Source organism: Neophocaena asiaeorientalis, unplaced genomic scaffold (assembly GCF_003031525.2).
Source record: "Neophocaena asiaeorientalis asiaeorientalis breed wild unplaced genomic scaffold, Neophocaena_asiaeorientalis_V1.1 scaffold882, whole genome shotgun sequence".
Classification (NCBI taxonomy): Eukaryota; Metazoa; Chordata; class Mammalia; order Artiodactyla; family Phocoenidae; genus Neophocaena; species Neophocaena asiaeorientalis.
Genome location: NW_020173141.1, coordinates 107,545 through 129,988, shown reverse-complemented (window position 1 = coordinate 129,988; position 22,444 = coordinate 107,545). Strand labels below are relative to the sequence as shown.

Below are 22,444 nucleotides of genomic sequence, written 5' to 3'. Positions count from 1 at the left end.
TTTTTGGTATTCATGTCATTCCCTCTCTTCTTAAGGGGATCCCCTGAGTCAAGTTCATCTGAAGAAGAGGAAAACCTTGATGACTATGAGTGAGTTTTGAAAGTCCTCTGTGTTTCTCTAAAACTAGACATAGATGTTTCTATTGTTTTCTCCCCCTAAGGTTACAAGCAGATGGTTCAAACTTGCTCAGGAGGCTGTATTTACATGGAGACACTCATGTGAGGTTCTGGGCCATGTATCTGGAGGATGGGTGACAATGAACTGGGTTGTTACTAATGAAAGTATTTTTCCCCAGTCTGGATGATCTAAACCAGCTGCATATATTCCTGGGATCTATCACATACCTGGCCTCCTCTTCATTTCGCTCTGACTTCATAGATACAGCCCATGACATTTCTGCTGATTATTTCTTCCCTGGAGGCCCCTTGCCAGGATGATGTTTGAAGGCTCTTATTAGTGTTGAGTCCAATTGTGAAGTTAGTTACGATGCAGTAATTTTACAAGGTAGCACAACCAAGCCTTGAATATCACAGCATTTATGTTGAGAGATTCCTATTCCTAGAGTGACCTTATCATTGAACATCCAAACTAGGACACTTTAGAAAGAGTGCACTGCTCAATGTTACATCTGGACATCAGGCATAAACTGGACTCCTCTGGGCAAATAAGAATGCGTGATCGCCCCAATTATACTGAGACAGGGTGGTCTTAAGTGGTTGTTAAGGTCCTTTCCAAAATCTAAGACTCTATCATTCGACAACAAATAGGGACAAAATAATCGTCTCCTGGACTTAAAGTCTGGCATTAAGGAGAGGTGGGAGTAATGGCACAGTGCATCTCTCAGACACCTGCTACCCAACAGCGACCAATTCAGTTGGACACTAGGATAACACATATTTCTAGTTCTGGTTTTGTATGAGTGCTGTTATTGATTCATTGGCTACGAGTGCAGTGAGAGCATTTACAAAGTACATGTCACTCTTCACCACCTTCTAGTTCCCCTTTAACTGTAGCTTCTTCCCCAGCATCTACCCTCTGGAAAACAACTACTGGAATCATTCAAACTAAGATAACAATGACTGAGATACAAAATGTAAAACCGACAGCTAGTGGGAAGCAGCCGCATAGCCCAGGGAGATCAGCTCGGTGCTTTGTAACCACCTAGAGGGGTGGGATAGGGAGGGTGGGAGGGAGGGAGACGCAAGAGGGAAGAGATATGGGAACATATGTATATGTATAACTGATTCACTTTGTTATAAAGCAGAAACTAACACACCACTGTAAAGCAACTATACTCCAATAAAGATGTTAAAAAGAAAAATGACTGAGAAATGCTAGTACAAAAATTATTCAAAGATATTTATAGTTTAACAGGTGACAAAGACTTAAACCAAAGGGAGAGAACCTCTAATCATGGATTTTAGTCTTTCGCATTTAGATGAATTGGAAGGCTTTCTTTGACTTGGAAAGCCCAGATCTGACCAGATAGACAGTCTCTATCTCCATCATTTCTAGATTCCAATGGGGTGTGAGAGGCATGCATTGGGGAGATGATCAGGAAAGACATGCAGGCCCCACCCCAGAATCATAACTGGGTGGTGGAGACTTAGGACTCTGAGTTTCTAACAGCTCCTCAAGTGATCCTCTTGAACAGCCAGGTTTGGAAAACCCTGATCTGGGTCAATGCCTCATCTTACAGGTGAGAAACTTAAGTGACAAGTTATGCAATTAAAACCTATTAATTCTCAAAATGGAATTCCTTTCTATTGCAGCTGGTTTGCAGGTAACATCTCCAGGTCACAATCTGAGCAGTTACTGAGACAAAAGGTAAGTAGTCTAGTCTTTAAAATAGCCTCTAAGAATGCCTTTCTATTGCTGGGCGTGGAGGGTAATGCACTGCTCACAGAAACCTTACTGCTAATTATACAGCCAAGACACCATAGTGTTCACTGTCCACCCTGTGGGTTACCAGGCCCTTCACATCTAGCCACGTCCTCTAAGCCCAGTGCTCTATAATAAACCACTCCAAAATTTAGTGGCTTGAAACAACAAGCTTTATGATTCTTCACCGTTCTGCGAGTCAGCTGGGCCAGCAGTTCCGCAGGTTTTGCTTAGGGTCACTCATGTGGCTGCATTTAGCTGGTGGACTGACTAAGGGTGGGGTTAGCTGGGGTAGTCAACCAGGGTGCCATATTCCATCTGCATGTGGCTAACTTGGGCTTCCACACGGCATGGTCATCTCAAGGCAGTGGTTGAAGAGGCCAAGCCCCACAGTTCAGTGCAAGCAATTACAGAGTCTCAGCTTTTGTCATGTCTGCTAATGTCCCACTGGCCAAAGCAAATCACCTGGGCCAGCCCAAAGTCGATGTGGGAGGGGACTACACAGGGCAGGAATACACAGAGAGATGATTTACTGGGGGCCATCTGTACCTCATACTTTAAGCCTGTCACTAAAACCATTAGCACCTAAACCAGAGTACAGCAGATGTAATGGGGAATAAATCTATCGGATTTTCTTACTAATTGGTAATGGACTTACCGACTGCAAACTCTTTTGACCTACAAAAGTGACACTTTGCTATAGTTCAACCTATACGACACACGCCAATTATTTCTTGGAGGGGCCCTAGTGAGAACATGGTGGCCACTACCTAACTCGCTATTTCATGACATGCACAGTTTAATATCCACTTTGTCTAAGTCTGCTTAGAATCAGCACATTACAAAAGACAAGTTGAGCATACATTTAATAAATGATTTGTTCTGCATCTTTGGTTTTCTAAAACCTTCCAAGGGCATGATATGGTGATATGTGGTTTTAAATTTTATTTCTGAAAGATGAAAACGTTAGGCTTGCACAAACACAAAACGGGGAAAATTATCAGAGAAGGTTAAAAATTAACTGGAGAGGAAGAGTTGAAGCACACAGGGTAGATCTATAAAGACACTGAGTGAGAGAAGGAGGAAAGCTAAACCAGGGGTCCCTTCTGTGCCAACTGGTGAGTAATCTGTGCCATCAATGTCTAAAGTGGATCTAAAAGATCTACTTTCCGACCACCTACCAGGGCAAATCGTTTTCAAGAATAACGAAAATGTTTTCTGTCCCTTCCACACTCTCCTTCCTATTTAGGGAAAAGAAGGAGCATTTATGGTTAGAAATTCCAGCCAGGCGGGAATGTACACAGTGTCCTTGTTTAGTAAGGCTATGAAGTAAGTATGATGCGGACTTCTTTCATCTTCTTGTGTATGTTCTTTGAATATGCTGGTCATTCAGTCACATTTGGGGATAAGATCCCATCTTTAAGCTCTGGAATTTGGGATCAAAGTATTTCTGTGGAATGTGACCATTCGTAGTTGCCTTCCCCCGCCCCACCCCGTACTATCAAGAGGCTGCTTTCTGGGCGATTCTCTCCTGCCCATCCCAGACCGCAGCAGAGCGCCCAGTGCATGGCGAGCCTTTAACATTTGTTAAAGGCATCCTGCGTTATTCCCCCTTGATTCATCCTAAGCCTAGAAAGAGAAAAGTAATAGCAATGGTTCCTGTACACTCTTGGCCCTAGCCACCTGCTGAGCTGAGAAACCTAGCCCAGTGTCTGGTTCTTAGTAAGTCTTTCCAGTGGGAGCAGGAGGTTGAATCAGTGTAGCTGTGTTCCCTGGATGGCTTCTTTCTGGGGTGCTGTCCTGTTGGTGTGGTTAAGAGTTCTGGTGTTAAGCTGCACCTCTGAGTCCAAATCCTGACTCTGCCATTTCAAAACCTTATGACACTAGGCAAGTTTCTTAACTTCTGTGCCTCAACTTCCTCATCTGAAAAGTGGACATAATAACCATTATGTTCTACGGATGAAGTGGGTTAATTCACAAATTGGATCAGAACAGTGCCTGACACATAGCACACACTTAATAAAGTAACAGTAATCACTAGCATTGTTGTTGCTGGGAAACAGTAATTCTACCTGCCCCCCTCCCCCGCACGCTTAGGTATATAAGGCCCCACGGTTACCTCAGGCAAGTCACCCTCACCAACATTAGGGTCCCCCTCCAGAGTCTTACAAGCCACTTTCCCATTGGTTGTTAGCCTTTTTGTTCCTTCTAAACATCCCGTGGAGCAAACAGGAAAGCTGTTTTTATTTACACCGTTTTACATATGAGAGGACTGAGGTTCAAAGACAGCTTTTCTTTTTTCTTTTTTTAACATCTCTATTGGAGTATAATTGCTTTACAATGGTGTGTTAGTTTCTGCTGTATAACAAAGTGAATCAGCTGTACATATACATATATCCCCATATCTCTTCTCTCTTACGTCTCCCTCCCACCCTCCCTATCCCACCCTCTAGGTGGTCACAAAGCACCGAGCTGATCTCCCTGTGCTATGCGGCTGCTTCCCACTAGCTATTTTACATTTGGTAGAGTATATATGTCCATGCCACTCTCAAAGAGAGCTTATAAAGACCACCCTCAAAACTAATAAATGACAGACTTGAAGCCAGGCCTTCAACAGCCAAGTTCATGTTCCCTCAATCATATCCCTGTGTCTGTGCTGAAACCACCCAATGTTTTGGAATGAGAATCTGGTCAAATCTCGATTAGGGCCATTTGAAAAAAAAAGTCTATGTGTGCGACCCCTTTTTTAATGCTTGGATTGAACGACCTTGAATGACTGAAGGGCCTTGGTGGTTTCTCCATGTGCCCTGCCTTGTGGTGCATATATGTATTTTTTAAATAATTAAGTGATGAAAAAGTTATTTTATTTCGGGAATTTTTTTTACAGAGTATCTACCTCCAATTTGAGATAACAGCATGTACCATGAGCATTCACATGGCATTTTCCAGTGCCAGAAGCCACATCCCCGGTGCACCTCGTGTACTAGCTTGCAAACTTGGATGCTGACTAAAGCCAACCCAGTAAGAAGGGGGAGAAGGCTTGGTTCACTGAATATCAAAAGCTCTATGGCCCTCAGGGCCTCCAGTTTCAGCCAAACCTGATGTCAGAAGTCCTCTTAGTTAAGCTTCTTGACACCAGATTCATTTTTGAAGGTGGCTACATAGAAAAAAAAAAAATCAGCAAATAGATGAGGAATCAAATGAAAAGAATCCCAATGAAAGACTACAGAAGCCTTCTTTAATGAAACACCATCATTCGGCTGGAGTGAATGTGATGCTCAGACGAAGAGCCAATGAGCCATATGCAACAAGAAAGCATCCTTTCTCCTTTTTATAACTGTAATCCTAACGAGGCTGACATTACAGCAACAAGAATATATTAACAGTTTCTTATGTGCCAAGCATAGTGCAACTGATATATACATACTCTCATCTGAGCTTTACAACAACTGGATGAGGTAGCTAGCCAGCGACAGAAACGTACTCAAAGCCCAGTTCTTGACCGCTACGCTAGACTCTAACATCTAAGACAGGCATATCATTCCTGGTTAGCCTAAATCAACGTGCATCAATTCACCACTATTTTCTACAAGTAGGGCAACAGAAAAAAAAAAAAAAAGTTTTATGGGAAAAAGGCACAAGTTCGCATGAGGAATTTCAGGCTATTCCCACCAACTCTAACCTGTACACTCCACTCCCAAAAGGGCTTCCCATCCACAGCCTAATGACCTTTGCCTCCCACCTTTTAATCTCCATTACTATCCTAAAAGAGAATCAATGTTCAGAATAATGATCCTGAAAACTGCAGGGCTCTCAATCACCAAAGGAAGATGCCGGCTTTATACTTACTAAAGGAAGAACGGTACAGAAAGGGGGAATTTTATTATAGATGAATTCTGTATGAGCACAAAAGATCCACTGAGTTCAGAGAGGAGCCCTCTTCCATACTTATGGATTATCGTGGACACCTCCAGAAAAACACTAGACGTCAAGACTCAGAAGCCACCTCTGACTTCCCTTTCTAAACTTTGCAAATGCACATAAAATAATGATTTAACCATTATGTAATCAAGCTTCACTTGTTTATTAAAAACATTCTAACATTCTTTCTTCCTTACTAGTGATAAAAAAGGAACCATCAAACATTACCATGTGCATACAAATGCCGAGAACAAATTGTACCTGGCAGAAAACTACTGTTTTGATTCCATTCCAAAGCTTATTCACTATCATCAACACAATTCAGCAGGTAACTTGTTTCAGTTTTTCTTTTATGGGTCCTTGTTGATAAATATAAATTTTCTTGGATATTACTGACCCTCCTAATACTCTTTTTTTTAAATTGAAGTATAGTTGATTTACAATGTTTTAGGTGTACAGCAAAGTGATTCAGATGTATATAATATATCTATACTCTTTTTCAGATTCTTTTCCATTATAGGTTATTACAAGATATTGAGTGTAGTTCCCTGTGCTGTACAGTAGGTCCTTGTTGTTTATCATTTTATATACAGTAGTGTGTGTATCTGTTCATCCCAAACTCCTGATTTATCCCTCCCCCCACTCCTAATACTCTTAATTATATAAGGAATCATGAAAGTAGGGGAAAAATGCTCTCAAGCCCTATGACTGTTGAGATTTTTAACCTACACTTCCTGGAATATAACATTATACACTCTATAATGCCAGGAAAAATGAAGTTGAGTGAGTTCAGTGACTTAGAAGTAGAGATTCTCTTTATAAAAATATTTGCAGTTGTTTTCTGCCTACAGAAGTAAGATGACTGCAAAATTCAAGCAATATAGAAATGTGCATCATCGGAGAGATAAGCTTCATGGACAAGCTGGTGTCTATTTTGACAGAATGTTTTTCTATGCTGACACTAACATTTATTATTCATTATATATATGCATATATATAATATATATGTATGTACACACATTATATGTTTACAGATATGAGATCATTCTATACATACTACTTTTCAGCCTGCTTTCTTTACTCTGCATGTCTTAGAAGTCTTTCCATGCACTTGTGTATAGCTCACTCTGATCTGTTTAATGGAAATCTATTGTAGAATTACTCCGTAATTCATTCACCGAACCGTATACTGATCAGCAGTTGGATCATGTACAATATTTTCACATAACAATGGCTGTTTCATGCAAACATAGCTCTGTGTACCTGTATGAGTGTCTCTGTAGCCAAATTCCCTAAAAGTGGAATTTGAGATAATGGTTAAGAATGTTTAAAATTCAGACACTGTCAAATGCTATTCAGAAATGTACGCTCCCACTAACAGCAACACTTCATCCTCACTGACCCTGGGTGCTATCACCCTTTTTAAATTTTGCCTAATTGACTGATACAAATAGTATAAAATAATATAAAAATATATAGAAATCCCTTGTAATGGAAGTATTAACTAACCTTATTGTGGCAATCATTTTACACTGTATACATGTATCAAATCATCACAGTTGTACACCTTAAGAGTTACCTATGTTATATGTCAATAAAATCTCAATAAACCTAAAAAAAATGAAATTTAAAAATCCACTCTAAATGTCTTATCTAGACTAGTTCCACTTACAGGCAGTGACTGGATGAATTTCCAACAGTTAGTAAAAGTAAGCTGTGGGATCAGCATCAAACTTGTGCAACTCTACCTGACCTGATCACAGGCGCGCGGGTGAATTGCTCTTACTCCTGGTGTTGATTTTGGTTTTTATTTGTATTTTTCCATGGTCCCAATTCCTTCAATTGTGTATTTTAACATGTAGCACCTGAAAAATACACCTTGGAAAAGGTATTGTATAAATAGATGTCTCCAAGTGGAATGATTCCACTCCAGAGGATACACAAGAAATTCCCCAGAGGATGGGAAGAAAATACTAAAATGTTTATTTAGATTTGTTTCTAAAATCTAATTCTCTTGAGTTTTCTATTTGTGAGTATATTTTATGATTCATATATTGTATCAACACAGCAGCAATTATATATACACGTATTTTGGAGGAGTATGTTAATTTTTTTTTTTTTTTGCTAATTAAAGGTGCAGGGTTTACAAGAGACCACTCATGTAAAAACTAGATAAGTAATAGAGAAAAAAGGAAGGAGAGAAATGAAACATGTGTGAGAGCTCCCAGGACTTGGAAAACATCACACATTTAAAGCAAGAAACATACATTTTTTTAAATGAGTTATTTTGAACCACTATAAATACTGTGACTATTTTAACCCAGCTTTACCATAACTCCATGTAAACAATTAAAATGACTTGACCGTTAAATGCAATTTAAGAATAAGCTCATTTTAAATTTTTTTTATTTTTATTTTTACGGTATGTGGGCCTCTCACTGTTGGGGCCTCTCCCGCTGCGGAGCACAGGCTCCGGACGCGCAGCCCCAGCGGCCATGGCTCACACGCCCAGCCGCTCCGTGGCATGTGGGATCCTCCCGGACCGGGGCACAAACCCGTGTCCCCTGCATCGGCAGGTGGACTCTCAACCACTGCGCCATCAGGGAAGCCCAAGCTCATTTAAAAAAAAAAAAAAAAATTCAAGTGGTTTACTTATCTTGTACCCTTGTGTACTGTTTGGATTTGTTTTTTTTAACCAAATGTATGTGCTGTGTGTATAATACTTAAATATGGGACTATAAAAAGATAGCAAAATACCTGAATAGCCATTTTTCCAAAGAGGATATACAGATGGCCAAAAGACATATGAAAAGAGGATATACAGATGGCCAAAAGACATGAAAAGATGCTCAAGATCAGTACTCATCAGAGAAATACAAATCCAAACCACAGTGAGCTATCACCTCACCCTGTCAGAACAGCTACCATCAAAAAGTCCACAAATAACAAATGTTAATGAGGATGTGCAAAAAAGGGAACCCTAGTACGCTATTGGTGGGAATGTAAATTGGTGCAGCCACTATGGAAAACAGCATGGAGGTTCCTCAAAAAACTCAACATAGCACTGCCGTATGACCCAGCAATCCCACTCCTGGGTATATATCTGAAGAAAATGAAAACACTAATTTGAAAAGATATATGCACCCCATGTTCACAGCAGCATTATCTACAATAGCCAAGATATGGAAACAACCTAAGTGTCCATCAACAGATGAACAGATAAAGAAGATGTGGTGTATATATACAATGGAATACTACTCGACCATAAAAAAGAATGAAATTCTGCCATTTGTAACAACTGGGTAGACCTAGGGGGTTTATGTTTAGTGAAATAAGTCAGTGAAATGAGACTTATATGTGGAATCTAAAAAATAAAACGAATGAATACAACTAAACAGAAACATACTCGCAGATAAAGAGAACAAATTAGTGGCTACCAGTGGGGAGAGGGAAGGCGGGAGGGACAAGGTAGAGACAGGGGATTAAGAGATACAAACTACTATATCTAAAATAAATAAGCAACAAGTATATATTGTACAGCACAGGGGAAAAGAGCCATTATTTTGTGATAACTTTAAGTGGAGTATAATCTATAAAAATATTGAATCACTGTGCTGTACACCTGAAACTAATAAAATACTGTAAATCAACTATACTTCAATTTAAAAAAATAGTTGATGGCTAGCTACAAATGCAATAAAATAATTAAAACAAGAAAAGCTAGCAAAATAAAAATGAGAAACTTTTTAAAATAAAAGATTCCATCAAGCAACTAACTTTGATGAGATTTTTTAAAAATCACACAAAGTATTGATAGCTTTTACTCTTTGAATTTTTGCTTTACATAGAACTAGTTAGTCAAGTCAAGCAAATTAATGTAACTACAGGATGAATATGGTTAGAATGGAGTCTCTCTCTGCATAACAACATCATGAACTCTGTGCTTTTTCAGCTGCTCTAGAGAGAGCATAAGCAGAGGTGTGAACCAATGTAAGGTAATGTGATGTGATATAATGTCATCATGTGATGATGTGAAGCCGATTCCATTGCAGGCATGATCACACGACTCCGCCACCCTGTGTCAACGAAGGCCAACAAGGTTCCCATCTCCGTGTCCTTGGGAAGTGGTATGGACATGCCCTTGGGTTCTTAAACTCCATTTCCTACCATTTTTCATTTTAAATATATATATATATATGTGTGGTTAATTTACTGGAAAAAAAAGATGGAAGACAGGGAGGAGATCCCTATTCAGCTTGCGTCAGGGAGGGCTTCAGCTCTAATATATTCATTCGTTTTCTTATACAAACTGAAACCTTTTCTGTCCTCCCAACCTAACTCTGTAATCTCCCCAGCATTACCAAAAAGACTGACCCAGTCATCAGCCTCTAGAACCCCACTGCCTGTCCTTTCTTCTTCTGGGATTCTCTGCCTGCTCAGGGGAGCCAGTGTGCAACCTGGATCACAGCTTAATTTATTTTATAAGAAAATGTAATGATATTTTACTAAGCTAAGGGCACTGAGCACATTTTGACACCAAGTCTTTCCAAGACGCCTCTGGTCAGCAAAGGTTTTTTCACTCTAACTTTTCTTGTCAATAATTGTAGGTGCTTCAGGAACAATACTGTTCTGGTGACATTATCGTGTGGTCTAACAGATCATAAGACCATATCACTAAGGATCTTCTTTTTAAGTGATCAACTTAAAATTAAAAGGTCTTGCTGTTCTTCATATCGTCAGTGTTAAACTCTCATTGGAGAGGGAACCACTTGGGAAGCTGTTAGCCCCAAAGCCTTCTATTCTCATCCTAAAGAGGGTCTGTCTTGCCTTATTAGGAATCTGGGAACTGAAAAGAGAAGAGATTGCCCTGTTGAAGGAGCTGGGAAGTGGCCAGTTCGGAGTGGTCCATCTGGGCAAGTGGAAGGGGCAGTATGAAGTTGCTGTTAAGATGATCAAGGAGGGCTCCATGTCAGAAGACGAATTCTTCCAGGAGGCCCAGACCATGATGTAAGTTTCCCCTGAGGAATGGTGGTTTTCCCTCACCATGAGGGGACATTCATGCTAACGGATCTGTCCCTAACATTTGCAAGGCCTGAATCAAGAGTCCACATAGCATAGAATATATAACGGAATATTACTCAGTCATAAAAAAGAATGGAATAATACGATTTGCAGCAACATGGATGGACCTAGAGATGATCATACGAAGTGAACACAAAGACAAATATCATATGATATCACTTTTATGTGGAATCTAAAATATGACGCAAATGAACTTATTTACAAAACAGAAATAGACTCAGACATAGAAAACCAACTTATGGTTACCGAAGGGGAGAGGTCAGGGGAGGGATAGATTAGGAGTTTGGGATTAACATCTACACACCACTGTATATAAAATAGATAAGCAACAAGGACCTACTGTACAGCACAGGGAACTGTATTCAGTATCTTGTAATAAGCTATAATGGAAAAGACTGTGAAAAAGAGCGTGTGTGTGCTTGTGTGTGTGTATATATCTGAATCACTTTGCTGTGCACCTGAAACTAACACGACATCGTAAATCAACTAGACTTCAATTTAAAAACGCACCATTTTTCAACAGGAAAAAAAGAATCCACAGATCATAGATACAAATATTTAGAAGTTATAAGTCAATTTAACACACCATTACACAAAATTGGTTCTATGCGTCTTCTCTGACAAGTATACCTTCACAACAACCTGAGAGGTCGTATTCAAATTTAGAATTCTCAAGGCTCTTTAGAGAAGTCAGCCTCTGGACCATGCTCCCCACCCACCGCAAAACTCCACCTCTCCCCTTTCTCTTCCCACCCCCAGCCCCATCCTGTACTCGGTGCCTATATGCAGACATAGCATTCAGTACATCCGAGCTCCCTCTGTGTCTCCCACAAGCAACTATCTCGGCTAGGGGTAGGCACACCAATAGCATGGTTCACTCTTGGGGAGATAGACCAGGAAGAGTCTACAAAGGTCCTGGAAGAGGCCTCAGTACTTTGTGGGCAGGGGATTCCAGAGTCCTGGTACCCCAAGAGTGATAAAGAGATACACTGGTTCTGAGTGGACATGTCTCCTTAGCCCTCTGGCCTCTTTGTCCTGTGGGGAGGGATGCGGTGGAATGAGGAACAGAGTGGGGCCCTGTAAAGCACATGCCCAAGGGCATGCGCTTCTAGTGGCCAGGACTAAGGCACTACTGAAAACTAACGCCCTACAACAATATCCCAACACAGTGTGGTACAAGTCCTGTTCTCACCCTACTTCTTTCCTCATCTGATAAATGAAGATACCCTTGCTAATGGACCTCAGCTCCAAGCGCAGCTCTCAACTCTTGGCAATTCATATGTGTTCTCTCTCCCTCTCTCCCCCTCTCCCCCTCTCCCTCTCTCATGTAAGTACAAAGAACTCTTTTAATGATTATACCTCTTGTCAACACGGTGAATCAGACTTTGAAGGGTGACCAACCATCCATTTTTGCCTGGGACTTTCCTGGTTTCAGCACTGAAAGTCCCACATCCTGGGAAACCCCTCAGTCCCAGGCAAACTGGGACAGTGAGCTGGCCATCCTACTCTAAGGAACGAATCAGCATGGTATGAGAAACAATGCTATAGCAGGCCTTTGGTCAAAGACACTTGAAACCATAAAGCCTAGCCTGCTACAGAGGAATAACATTTTTTAAAAATTTACTTAAACACTTATATACAGTGTTTACAGGCATCTGAGTGCTTTATAAACATTAATGCATTCAATCCTCATAAGAAGGCTATGAGGGATGTACCACTGTTGTCTTTGGTAGGAAAACATTGTTGTGTTTGGTAGGAAACTAAAGCACAGAAATGTTAAATAACTAGCCCAAGGTCACCAAGCTAGTAAAAGTGGCAGAGCAGAGATGCAAACCCAGCAGACCTTCCAGTATCCATCTCCTTAGTCATTCTTTTATGAAGACCAAAGGTACCCGGAGAGTCAGAATAACCACTTCTACTGCAATTGCCGAATTGTTTGGAAGCAGAGGTACTATGCAAACAGAAGCCTTTGGCTGGAGCTGGCTTCATGGGCACACAACCTGCACAGTGTCGAGGGCTCCTGCACTTAGAAGGGCTCCGCGCTTGGTTTAATGCTGTGCTGTCACCATTGAAATTCTTAATAATTCTTACACAAGGATCCCTGCATTTTCACTTTGCACTGATCCCTGCAAATTATATAGTTCATCCTATCTCTGGCAATTGTACTGTCATAAAACGGGGAAAGGGGTCCTTGATGTCAGAACAGAAAAATCCGACAGAAACTCCCTTAGGGTCATGGTGTAACCCCTGTGTCGTGGTGTAACTTTAAAAGATATTTTTTTGCTATTAGAGAGCTGGTAATCCTACAGAATCCTAAAAAGTCATTAACAAATCACCTAGTCATAGAGAACGAGTCCAAACTGTATCATCAGGGGAAACTGTTAAATCTCAAATGTAACGGTCAAACGGAGGCCTGAAATGTGGGAGGTGTCAATTGACATGGTATTCCTACCATGTGCCCCCTGGGCAGTGACTGAATTTGCTCAAGGAACACCTTTTATTGGGTGATAGACCTTGGTCCCACCACAAGCCTTCCCTTTGAAGGTAGCAATGCAGGTCCCTAACACTGCTCAAATATGCATAACCCAGCCTTGAGTAACATGATAACACATGTCCCTATAGTTAAACTAAGGAGGAAAAAAATAACTGAATATTTAATGAATCCTCATCTGTTAAAAAAATTGTCAAGTTGACATGTTAAACTTAATTTACTTTACACATCTGAACATTAAAGAATCATCCTGTAATGCTCATCATCATTAATTTGTAGAGAAATGCAAATCAAAACTATGAGGTACCACCCCACACGAGTCAGAATGGCCATTACCAAAAAAATCTACAAATAACAAATGCTGGAGAGGGTGTGGAGAAAAGGGAACCCTCCTACACCGTTGGTGGGAATGTAAGTTGGTGCAGCCACTATGGAAAACAGTACACAGGTTCCTCAAAAAACTAAAAATAGAGCTACCATATGACCCAGCAATCCCACTCCTGGGCATATACCCTGAGAAAACCATAATTGGAAAAGATACCTGCACCTCTATGTTCATAGCAGGACTATTTTTTTATTGGGGTACAGTTGCTTTACAATGTTCTCTTAGTTTCTGCTGTACAGCAAAGTCAATCAGTTATACATATACATATATTCCCTCCTTTTTAGATTTCCTTCCAATTTAGGTCACCACAGAGCACTGAGTAGAGTTCCCTGTGCTATACAGTAGGTTCTCATTAGTTACCTATTTTATATACAGTAGTGTATATATGTCAGTCCCAATCTCCCAATTCATCCCACCCCCCCTTCCCCCCTTGGAAACCAAAAGTTTGTTTTCTACATCTGTGACTCTCTTTCTGCTTTGCAAATAAGTTCATCTATAGCAGCACTATTTACAGTAGCCAAGACATGGAAGCAACCAAAGTGTCCATCGACTGATGAATGGATAAAGAAGATGTGGAACATATATACAATGGACGATTACTCAGCCATAAAAAAGAATGAAATAATGCCATTTGCAGCAACATGGATGGCCCAAGAGATTATCATACTAAGTGAAGTAAGTCAGACAGAGAAAGACAAATACCATATGATATCACTTAGACGTGGAATCTAAAATATGACACAAATGAACTTATCTACAAAACAGAAACAGACTCACAGACATAGAGAACAGACTTGTGGTTGCCAAGGGGAAGCGGGGTGGGAGAGGGATGGAGTGGCAGTTTGGGGTTAGCAGGTGCAAATTATGATATAGAGAATGGATAAACAACAAGGTCCTATTGTATAGCACAGGAAACTATATTCAGTATCCTGTAATAAACCATAATGGAAAAGAAAAAAAAGAAGCATCCTGTAAATTGATAATAGATCAATTACATAAGGACTAGTTGATGAACATCATAATAGCTGTCATGACCTACTAGAAGTGCTATGTCACGTGGTTATTCTTTTCTAAGTTTATCATCAAAAAAATAACGTCACAATAATGCAAAATGAAATTTTTTTAAAAAGAAAGGAAAATCAGAACTAATCTCACTTCTCTAACATGGAAACTATTTTCATTTACCTACACCCTTCATATTCTATTTTTTTAAATGAAATGTTTAGACATGAAAGTTGGATGCTTTAAAATGGAAGTGACTTCTCCTAGGGTATAGCTTCCTCCAAATCAGCCACGGAGTTCTCAAGATGCCACGAGACTAAGCAGGATTTCTGAGGCAACAGACCACTGCTACCCTGATTCTCTGTAGCAAAGTTGAACAAGCACCCAGAACAGCTTAACGGCTGCTGCGGTTGTCAATATCCAAGAGGAGGCAGCATTTTTCTGCTTCCAAAGGCTAATGCTCCCAGAATCAGACCCTTCCTCCATTCCACTAGAAGGGGGGAAATTAAAACACACAAAAATCTGACAGTGATTCTTTTTCAGGACATCTGGAAAATGCAGTATGGAAATTGAGTATTGAACTTTGAACATCTGTTGTTTCCAGGAAACTCAACCATCCAAAGCTGGTGAAATTCTATGGAGTGTGTTCAAAGAGATACCCTATATACATAGTGACTGAATATATAACCAATGGCTGCTTGCTGAGTTACCTGAAGAGTCATGGGAAAAGACTTGAGCCCTCCCAGCTCTTAGAAATGTGCTATGATGTTTGTGAAGGCATGGCCTTCTTGGAGAGCCACCAGTTCATACACCGGGACTTGGTAAGGAAAGAAAGCTATCCCCAGCTCCCTCCTCCAGCGATGGGGCCACTGGGAGGGACGGCAAGGAGGGCATCTTCACTTATACTTTGCTCACTTGTGATATGCTTAAGCGCATGACATTTTTGTAATCAAAATCACAATTTCACAATAAAATACTTGAAGTATAGAAAGAGTAGAAGTAGCCATCAAGATCTATGTAGTTAGGTTGCGGTATAAAGGAAAACAGATGGAAAGGAAAGACTTTGGTCACTTTACTGTTTCCCAGAACCATTTAACCCAAGGTTACCTTTACTCCAGGAAGGGTTTAGTGCTAAAGGACTTGTTCAGTACCGTAACCAAAAATACAAGAAATGAAATTTGTGTGTGTCTTTGGGTCAGGGTGGGCATGGAGAGTGTTCTGCTTGGTTTGCACTGGTATCGATTGATCTTTAAGATTTTCTTGTGCTGAACAGCAAACCTGCCATGCACACTAGTCCAGTGTATGTGGGGTTCCCAGCGCAGCAGTTATGCCTTCAAAGCGCCTATTAATGCACGGTGCCCTAGCAGTGTGGAGAGGGAACCCCTAGACATGATTTCTGCCTTCTCATCGATGAGCTCATGTTCTGTGTTTAATGCCTAATACCTTTCATGCTGTTTGACAAGGATGGATGCTTGAGGCAAAATACTTACGGGAGCACATTTTCATTCTGAAAAATGGAAAATTGCGAAGGAAAAAAGACAACTCCTATACTCTAGATATTTCCTTTGAAATAGAGCATTTGGAGTTGTGATAGGCAATCTTCGATTTTGCTGAGAATTCTGCCAAAGAAAAGGAAAATGTCTGATTTTGATGCCAGGGGATTCTTGGTCATCTTTACTACTTGGTAATTTTGCTTTCCCTCTAAAGGCTGCTCGGAACTGCTTGGTGGACAGTGACCTCTCTGTGAAGGTTTCTGACTTTGGGATGACGCGGTAAGCCAATTCCCACACTAGGACACTTTTTCTTGCCGTTTTGTTAAATTTCCTGCATCAGGATCCCTTGGTGAGCACTCTAGCAACACTTCAGGATTTGAGAAGTTAGTTTGAGTATGACAGCAGTTTAACAAGAGTCTTCCATTTCCTGAATTCTGAATCCTTATACTATGTAAGCCTCAGAGTCAATTTTCATGGTTTTACATAGGAAATGAAGACATACATGGTAGCCTTTCCATTCAACAAACAGTTATTGAGTGCCTACGCAATGCCTGGGCCTTATGAGAGATACTGAAATGTATGGGATACTCCCTGCCCTCAAACTGCCCATGGTTTAGTCTACAGGGCAAGTAGATGTCCCTGCCATTGAGACAAAATACAGCTATAAAGTTGTACCCACTCGACATAAACTCATGTCATTCTGAGGAGAGATAACGCAGTTTCAAAGCGATCTGAAGAGGTGACGAAAGCCAGCTCTATGTTTAGCCAGCATGGCCCTAAAACACCATAGGAAGATCTATTTTTTTTAAGTCTTCTCCAAATTTCATTAGAGAAGCTGCTCCTCTTCTGGGACCCCTCAGTGTTGCCAGGGTGTCCCTTTAGCTGCGTGCTCCCTGCCACCCTCCTCTAACCATGCACTTCCTCTCCGACGCCCACACTCCGAATGTGTAGCTCGCCTGAGCGCAAGAGAAAAAGCTGCTCACAGCTGCTCAGGACAGGGAGAGGCTCCCAGGCCGAGGGAGCTGATCCCACTTTGTTCTCAAAGCAGAAATGTGGGCTGCTACGCCAGCGTCCAGGGAATATACTGTCAAGTTCTTTGTAACTTAGGAAAAGGGGGCTGCACGCCTTGCTCTAAATAAGGGATCCTGGAGGCCATGCACCAGGCCCTGTTGGTCATGAAGCTCCGGGGTCACATTAGTCAGATGCCTGTGATTGAACTTGGTCCTGATGATTTGAAGGAAGGTTTAGGTCGTGAGCAGAGCCCAGTCAGGGGTGTCAGGGTTGTTTCTGAGTGTCTGGTGGTGTCTGAGGAGCTGAGGGGGCTTGGGAGGGAAGTATGGAAGGTGCTATATGTAACCTCATGGAAGCATTATTTATTATTACTATTATTAATATTTCCCAGAATGATTTGCCACACCAGCTTTTTCAGCTATTTTAAAGTACAATAAACATCTCTAACATATTTTTGTGTGTGAAGTTTTCCTATAAATTATATCCAAAGTTTCAGTCTCCATCATTTTCATTTTTCTATTTTCTTGAGTTAGCAGTCATTATTTATGTGTTTTTTGTGGGCTTCTCCTTGATTAATTGTACAAATAATATATGCTTATTGTAAGAAATACAGCAATAGTGTATAAAGCAAAAGGTAGAATCTACCCCCCCACCCATTCCCCTTATTTTCAGCACTAAGTGTACCCAATCATATACACAAATGTGGACATTCACTGTTTGTCCCCACAAAATGGAATCACATTACCTATACATGCTTTTGCACTAACCATAAACCATAGGCATCTTTTTATTTTGGTCAGTGTAGAGTGATCTCTTTTTTCATGGCTGCATACTATTCTATTAATGTGCCATATTATATTTAATCACTCCTCAGCCTGGGGACATCGAGGTTGATTGCATTTTTATCATTATTATAAACAAAAGTGTACTGCATATCTTGAGCATATATTTTTATGGTCTTGATAACTTCATAGGATATTATTGCTGTCCATCATTGTTTACCATAGCAAAAGATTAGAAGTTACACGGTTAAACAAATTACGTTAATCCGTAAGAAGGAAGTCTAGTCAGCCATTAAACATGATGCTGTAGGAGAATGTAACCATGGGGAAAATGTTCTTGATATGCCCTTAAAGGAAAACTAAAAGCAAACCTCAATACAACAGAAAGCCAATTTTGTTCAAAGTATATATAGAAAAAAAGGTTGGAAAGTACAAGCAAAAATGTATCTTGAGTGGTTGCATGACAGGTTATCTTTGGGGTGGGATTCGGAGTGATTTTACTTTTACTTGTTTGTGTATCTTTCTATTCACCAAATATTTTGCATTCAGATTTTGCTATTTTCAAAGTTAGAGATCATTTTTTTAAATGCTTACAAGTCATAAGCAGCCTCTAGCTAAGCTCCCACACTGAAAGGAAGCAAAAGGTCTGGAAAACCAAGGCCCTCCGCTGAGACCGGACGGCTGTATGTCCTGCATACTTGGCTGAAGGGCTGTGTTGATGTTTTCCTCTGCAGGTATGTTCTTGATGACCAGTATGTCAGTTCGGTAGGAACAAAGTTTCCCGTCAAGTGGTCAGCCCCAGAGGTGTTTCACTACTTCAAATACAGCAGCAAGTCAGACGTATGGGCGTTCGGTAAGAATGTGGCCACGTGGGACCCACCCCCATTGCATAAGCTGGCTTCCACAACAGGAAACCACAAGAGCAGCAACATCCATTTTCAGCAAAAGCTCTGGGCACTTACAAAATTACACGTATGGCTAGAGACAAGCAAGGGATTGAAGAAGGTGATGGTGACCCTTTCTTGTGCTGGTGTTAGGATGTCTGTCACGTATTGTATAATTGGCATCCTGCTAGCACCTTCTCATAAAATCAAAAGGGATAAAAGCTTTCCCACTGAAGATTTCAGTTTTCAAAAAGGAGTCACCGAAAACTAAAACCCAGTTTGCATGAGGTACAAAACGGTGAAGGGCTTAAAATGAAGTCATCGACTTTCTGCACGGAAGCGGGGTGATAATCATTCCCTTCTGAATTGACCAGTTTGGGGGCCATGCCTGGTGTAAATACCAAACATGACTCAGCACTTTCTTTGGCCCATTCCAACTTCAACTAGTGTCCCTGTTAAAATTCATCATTTAGGTCAGGGGTCACCAGACCATGGCGCAGGACCAATTCCAGTGGCCTGTTTCTGTAAGGCAAGTTTGATCGGAGCACAGCCAGGTCCTTTGTACATATGGTTTATGTATTGTCTGTGGTTGCTTTTGTGCTTCCAACAGTAGCTGTCACAGAGGCTGCACGACCCTCAAAGCCTAGAAAACTTACTTTGTGGCCCTTTATAGAAAGAGTATGCTGACCCCTATTTTATTGAAGGATCTATATTGAAATTTAGTAAACGTAATTAGACAACAGAGCCAATTCTTAAATTGTGATTCTGTAGATTTTCTGGTATTTTTCTACATTGGGAGGAATGTCAGGCTTGTTTAAAATCACTGTCAGATGAGCCCAGGATAAATATTCCAAATTATCATAAGGCTATGGAATCTATTAAATACAACTGAGAACTATTTCATGCCTGTCTGAGTCCATAAGCACAATTTGACTTTCTACATGACAGCCTGAAGAAAGGAAAATGTAGTCAGCTGTTTAGTTTTCTATGTGACAATTGTTAAAAATAATTATTCCTTTTGTAAAATTGGTACTGTTCATTGTAAAAAAAATAATAATCCAATGTATACAGAAAAAGGAAAAACCACAGAGCGCATTTTGGTGAATACTTGAAGTCATTTTGTGCTGATGAACTTGTCAGAATTAGTTTTAATCTCTTTGTGTCAAATGATATGCCTTATGAGAGATATCTTTAAAAATCGGTATCCTTACTCCATAGTCACAGCTGGGTTTTGACCAAAACATTGCATTACCCAGGTCGACTGCTTACCTTATGTGCCAGAATTTGGCTCCAAATATTTCCTGGCTGTTTCCAAAAACTAAATTCATTCTTAAATAGTCTGTCCCCAGTGAAGATACTCAAAATAAACCAGGACCTCTGAAAGCAATTCTCAAAGAGGAGTCCCACAGATATTTTAAGCAAAGATATTATTCTTGAGATAAGTGGTTAGCCTTCCAAAGAGACAATTGTGAAAGGGGCCACACGTTTTTGGATGGTTGTTTTAGAATATTTGTTTAAAAAAAACCCACAGCCACCATAACTTGTAACATTGCCTTACTGTAAATATTTTACCAAAAAATCTGTAGCCCTAAAAGTCAAAGAAGTTTTGAAGTTAGTACTTCAGTTATGATTCTAGAACAAAATTTTCTCCCTTCTTACATATTTCTAGTTTTCCAAGCTTTTGAAGCTGGCTGAGTGCTGGAATTCTCTGGCTTGGCCAGTACATCACAATGGCCACCATTTAGAGAGCATTTAAAATGTCTCCAGTGCCCTTCTAAATGCTCCGCGTGTTTTATCCTATTCAATCCTCTCGACAACTCTGTGATGTGCAGATATCCGCATATTACAGAAGGCAAGCAGAGCTGAGAAGGACTAAGAAAGTCGCCCAGCCTGTAAATGGCAAACCTGGGCCTCAAAAGGCACGTCTGACTGGCCCCAGATGCAACCCTCTTGACCACCGTGACCAGAACTCGGTTTCTTAACCTGGAGTCCACCATACACTGGATACTTCCAGAAAATACCCTGTGAACTTCCAGACAAGGAGCCCGAAAACGCTGTGCATTCACTTCCCCGAGGAAAAGCTAATGATTCTAATCACGTCTTTGAAAGGACACCTGACCCACAGAGTATTCTAGAACACTGTGGCAACAGAGAAGGAGGAGCGTTGCCCATGATTTTATCTTAAATTTCCACCAAAAGGTAATTTGATGGTGCAGTGAAACTGTTGCCAAGGCAGAGAGAAAGGGCGAAGACTCCCATCCATTACTCCCAAGAGCTGGAGCTGGGGGTTGTCACTGTGGGTTGCCGGGCCTCAGCCGCCTCTCTGAAGCAGCCCAAGGGCCTTGACCCCAGGGAGCTCCCCCTGCAGCTGCCCTGGCCCGTTCCCCGTTTCCCGGCGGGAATGGGCGTCCGGGTCTCAGGGAACAGGGAGAAGAGAGCCTGGGCTCCGGAAGCTATGGTCCAGGCCCACCCTCCCTACCCCGTCCTCCATGCTTGGACTCATCCCCCAGGGATCCCGGCTCTGACCCAGAGCCTTCCTGACCTAACGTGTGAAGCTCGTTCGACAAACTGTACCTTTTGACGCTGGCTCTCTCTCCTCTGTCCGCCGCCGCCCTCCCCATGGTGCAGGGATCCTGATGTGGGAAGTGTTCAGCCTGGGGAAGCAGCCCTATGACTTGTACGACAACTCGCAGGTGGTCATGAAGGTCTCCCAGGGCCACCGGCTCTACCGGCCCCAGCTGGCGTGGGACACAGTCTACCAGGTCATGCACAGCTGCTGGCACGAGGCGAGTGATCCACTGGCGGGAGCGGGCAGGCGCCGGGCGCATCCCTGGCGTGGGACACAGTCTACCAGGTCATGCACAGCTGCTGGCACGAGGCGAGTGATCCACTGGCGGGAGCGGGCAGGCGCCGGGCGCTGCAGGTGGAAGAGGCCCTGAGCCCCTTCCCTCAGGTGTTTGTGATCTGAAACCAGCACTGTAGGCGCCAACAACTTAACAAACAACTTATATCAGCAGTGTTCTAAGGACTTTACGAATATTAATTCATTTATTCAACAGGAAACACACTGTGAGTAGGTACTCTTATCATGGCTAAACGAACAGAAGTGGAAACAGGGACCCAGAGAGGTTAAGTGACTCGCCCAAGCTCACACAGCTAGTAAGAGGCAGGCTGGCTAGTGTCAGAGGCCCTGTTCTCAACAACACTAGAGGGTCTCTCCTCAAGGAGAAAACGTGTAACAGAGAACAAATAACACGTGTAGAGAGCACAGAATGGACAGCAGTCTGTTCTCCCTTCCCCTGTCTCCCAAGTGCTGAATAAAAGCCTTCCATGCAGGGAGAGAATAAGAGTATCTTTTTTTGTGGGACTGAAAACAGCAAATAGCTTATAATTATATGTGCAAATTAGAAACATAGACAAGTAAGTGCAGGAAGGAAGAGCTCAGAGGACACAGGGAGCCCAGCTTCCAGAACGCATCGTTATCTGAGCCAGGTCTGGAAAGCTCTACAGAG

The 22,444-nt window shown here is 41.5% G+C and overlaps 1 protein-coding gene across 8 annotated transcripts in view; it reads left to right on the top strand.

Moving 5' to 3' along the window:
• Positions 1–22,444, top strand: part of BMX (BMX non-receptor tyrosine kinase) — a 53,454-nt gene that overhangs the window by 25,966 nt on the left and 5,044 nt on the right. For 3 of the 8 annotated variants that reach the window (XM_024744121.1, XM_024744124.1, XM_024744122.1), the window contains 9 exons: positions 1,773–1,827; positions 3,131–3,210; positions 6,003–6,130; positions 9,855–9,929; positions 10,638–10,809; positions 15,367–15,583; positions 16,470–16,534; positions 18,783–18,901; positions 21,561–21,718. In XM_024744121.1, coding sequence (XP_024599889.1) covers positions 1,773–1,827; positions 3,131–3,210; positions 6,003–6,130; positions 9,855–9,929; positions 10,638–10,809; positions 15,367–15,583; positions 16,470–16,534; positions 18,783–18,901; positions 21,561–21,718 — 1,069 coding nt within the window. Of the gene's footprint in view, positions 1–1,772; positions 1,828–3,130; positions 3,211–6,002; positions 6,131–9,854; positions 9,930–10,637; positions 10,810–15,366; positions 15,584–16,469; positions 16,535–18,782; positions 18,902–20,601; positions 21,132–21,560; positions 21,719–22,444 lie in introns of those variants that run through there. The other 5 variants (XR_003003182.1, XR_003003180.1, XR_003003181.1 and 2 more) reach the window with 5 other exon arrangements.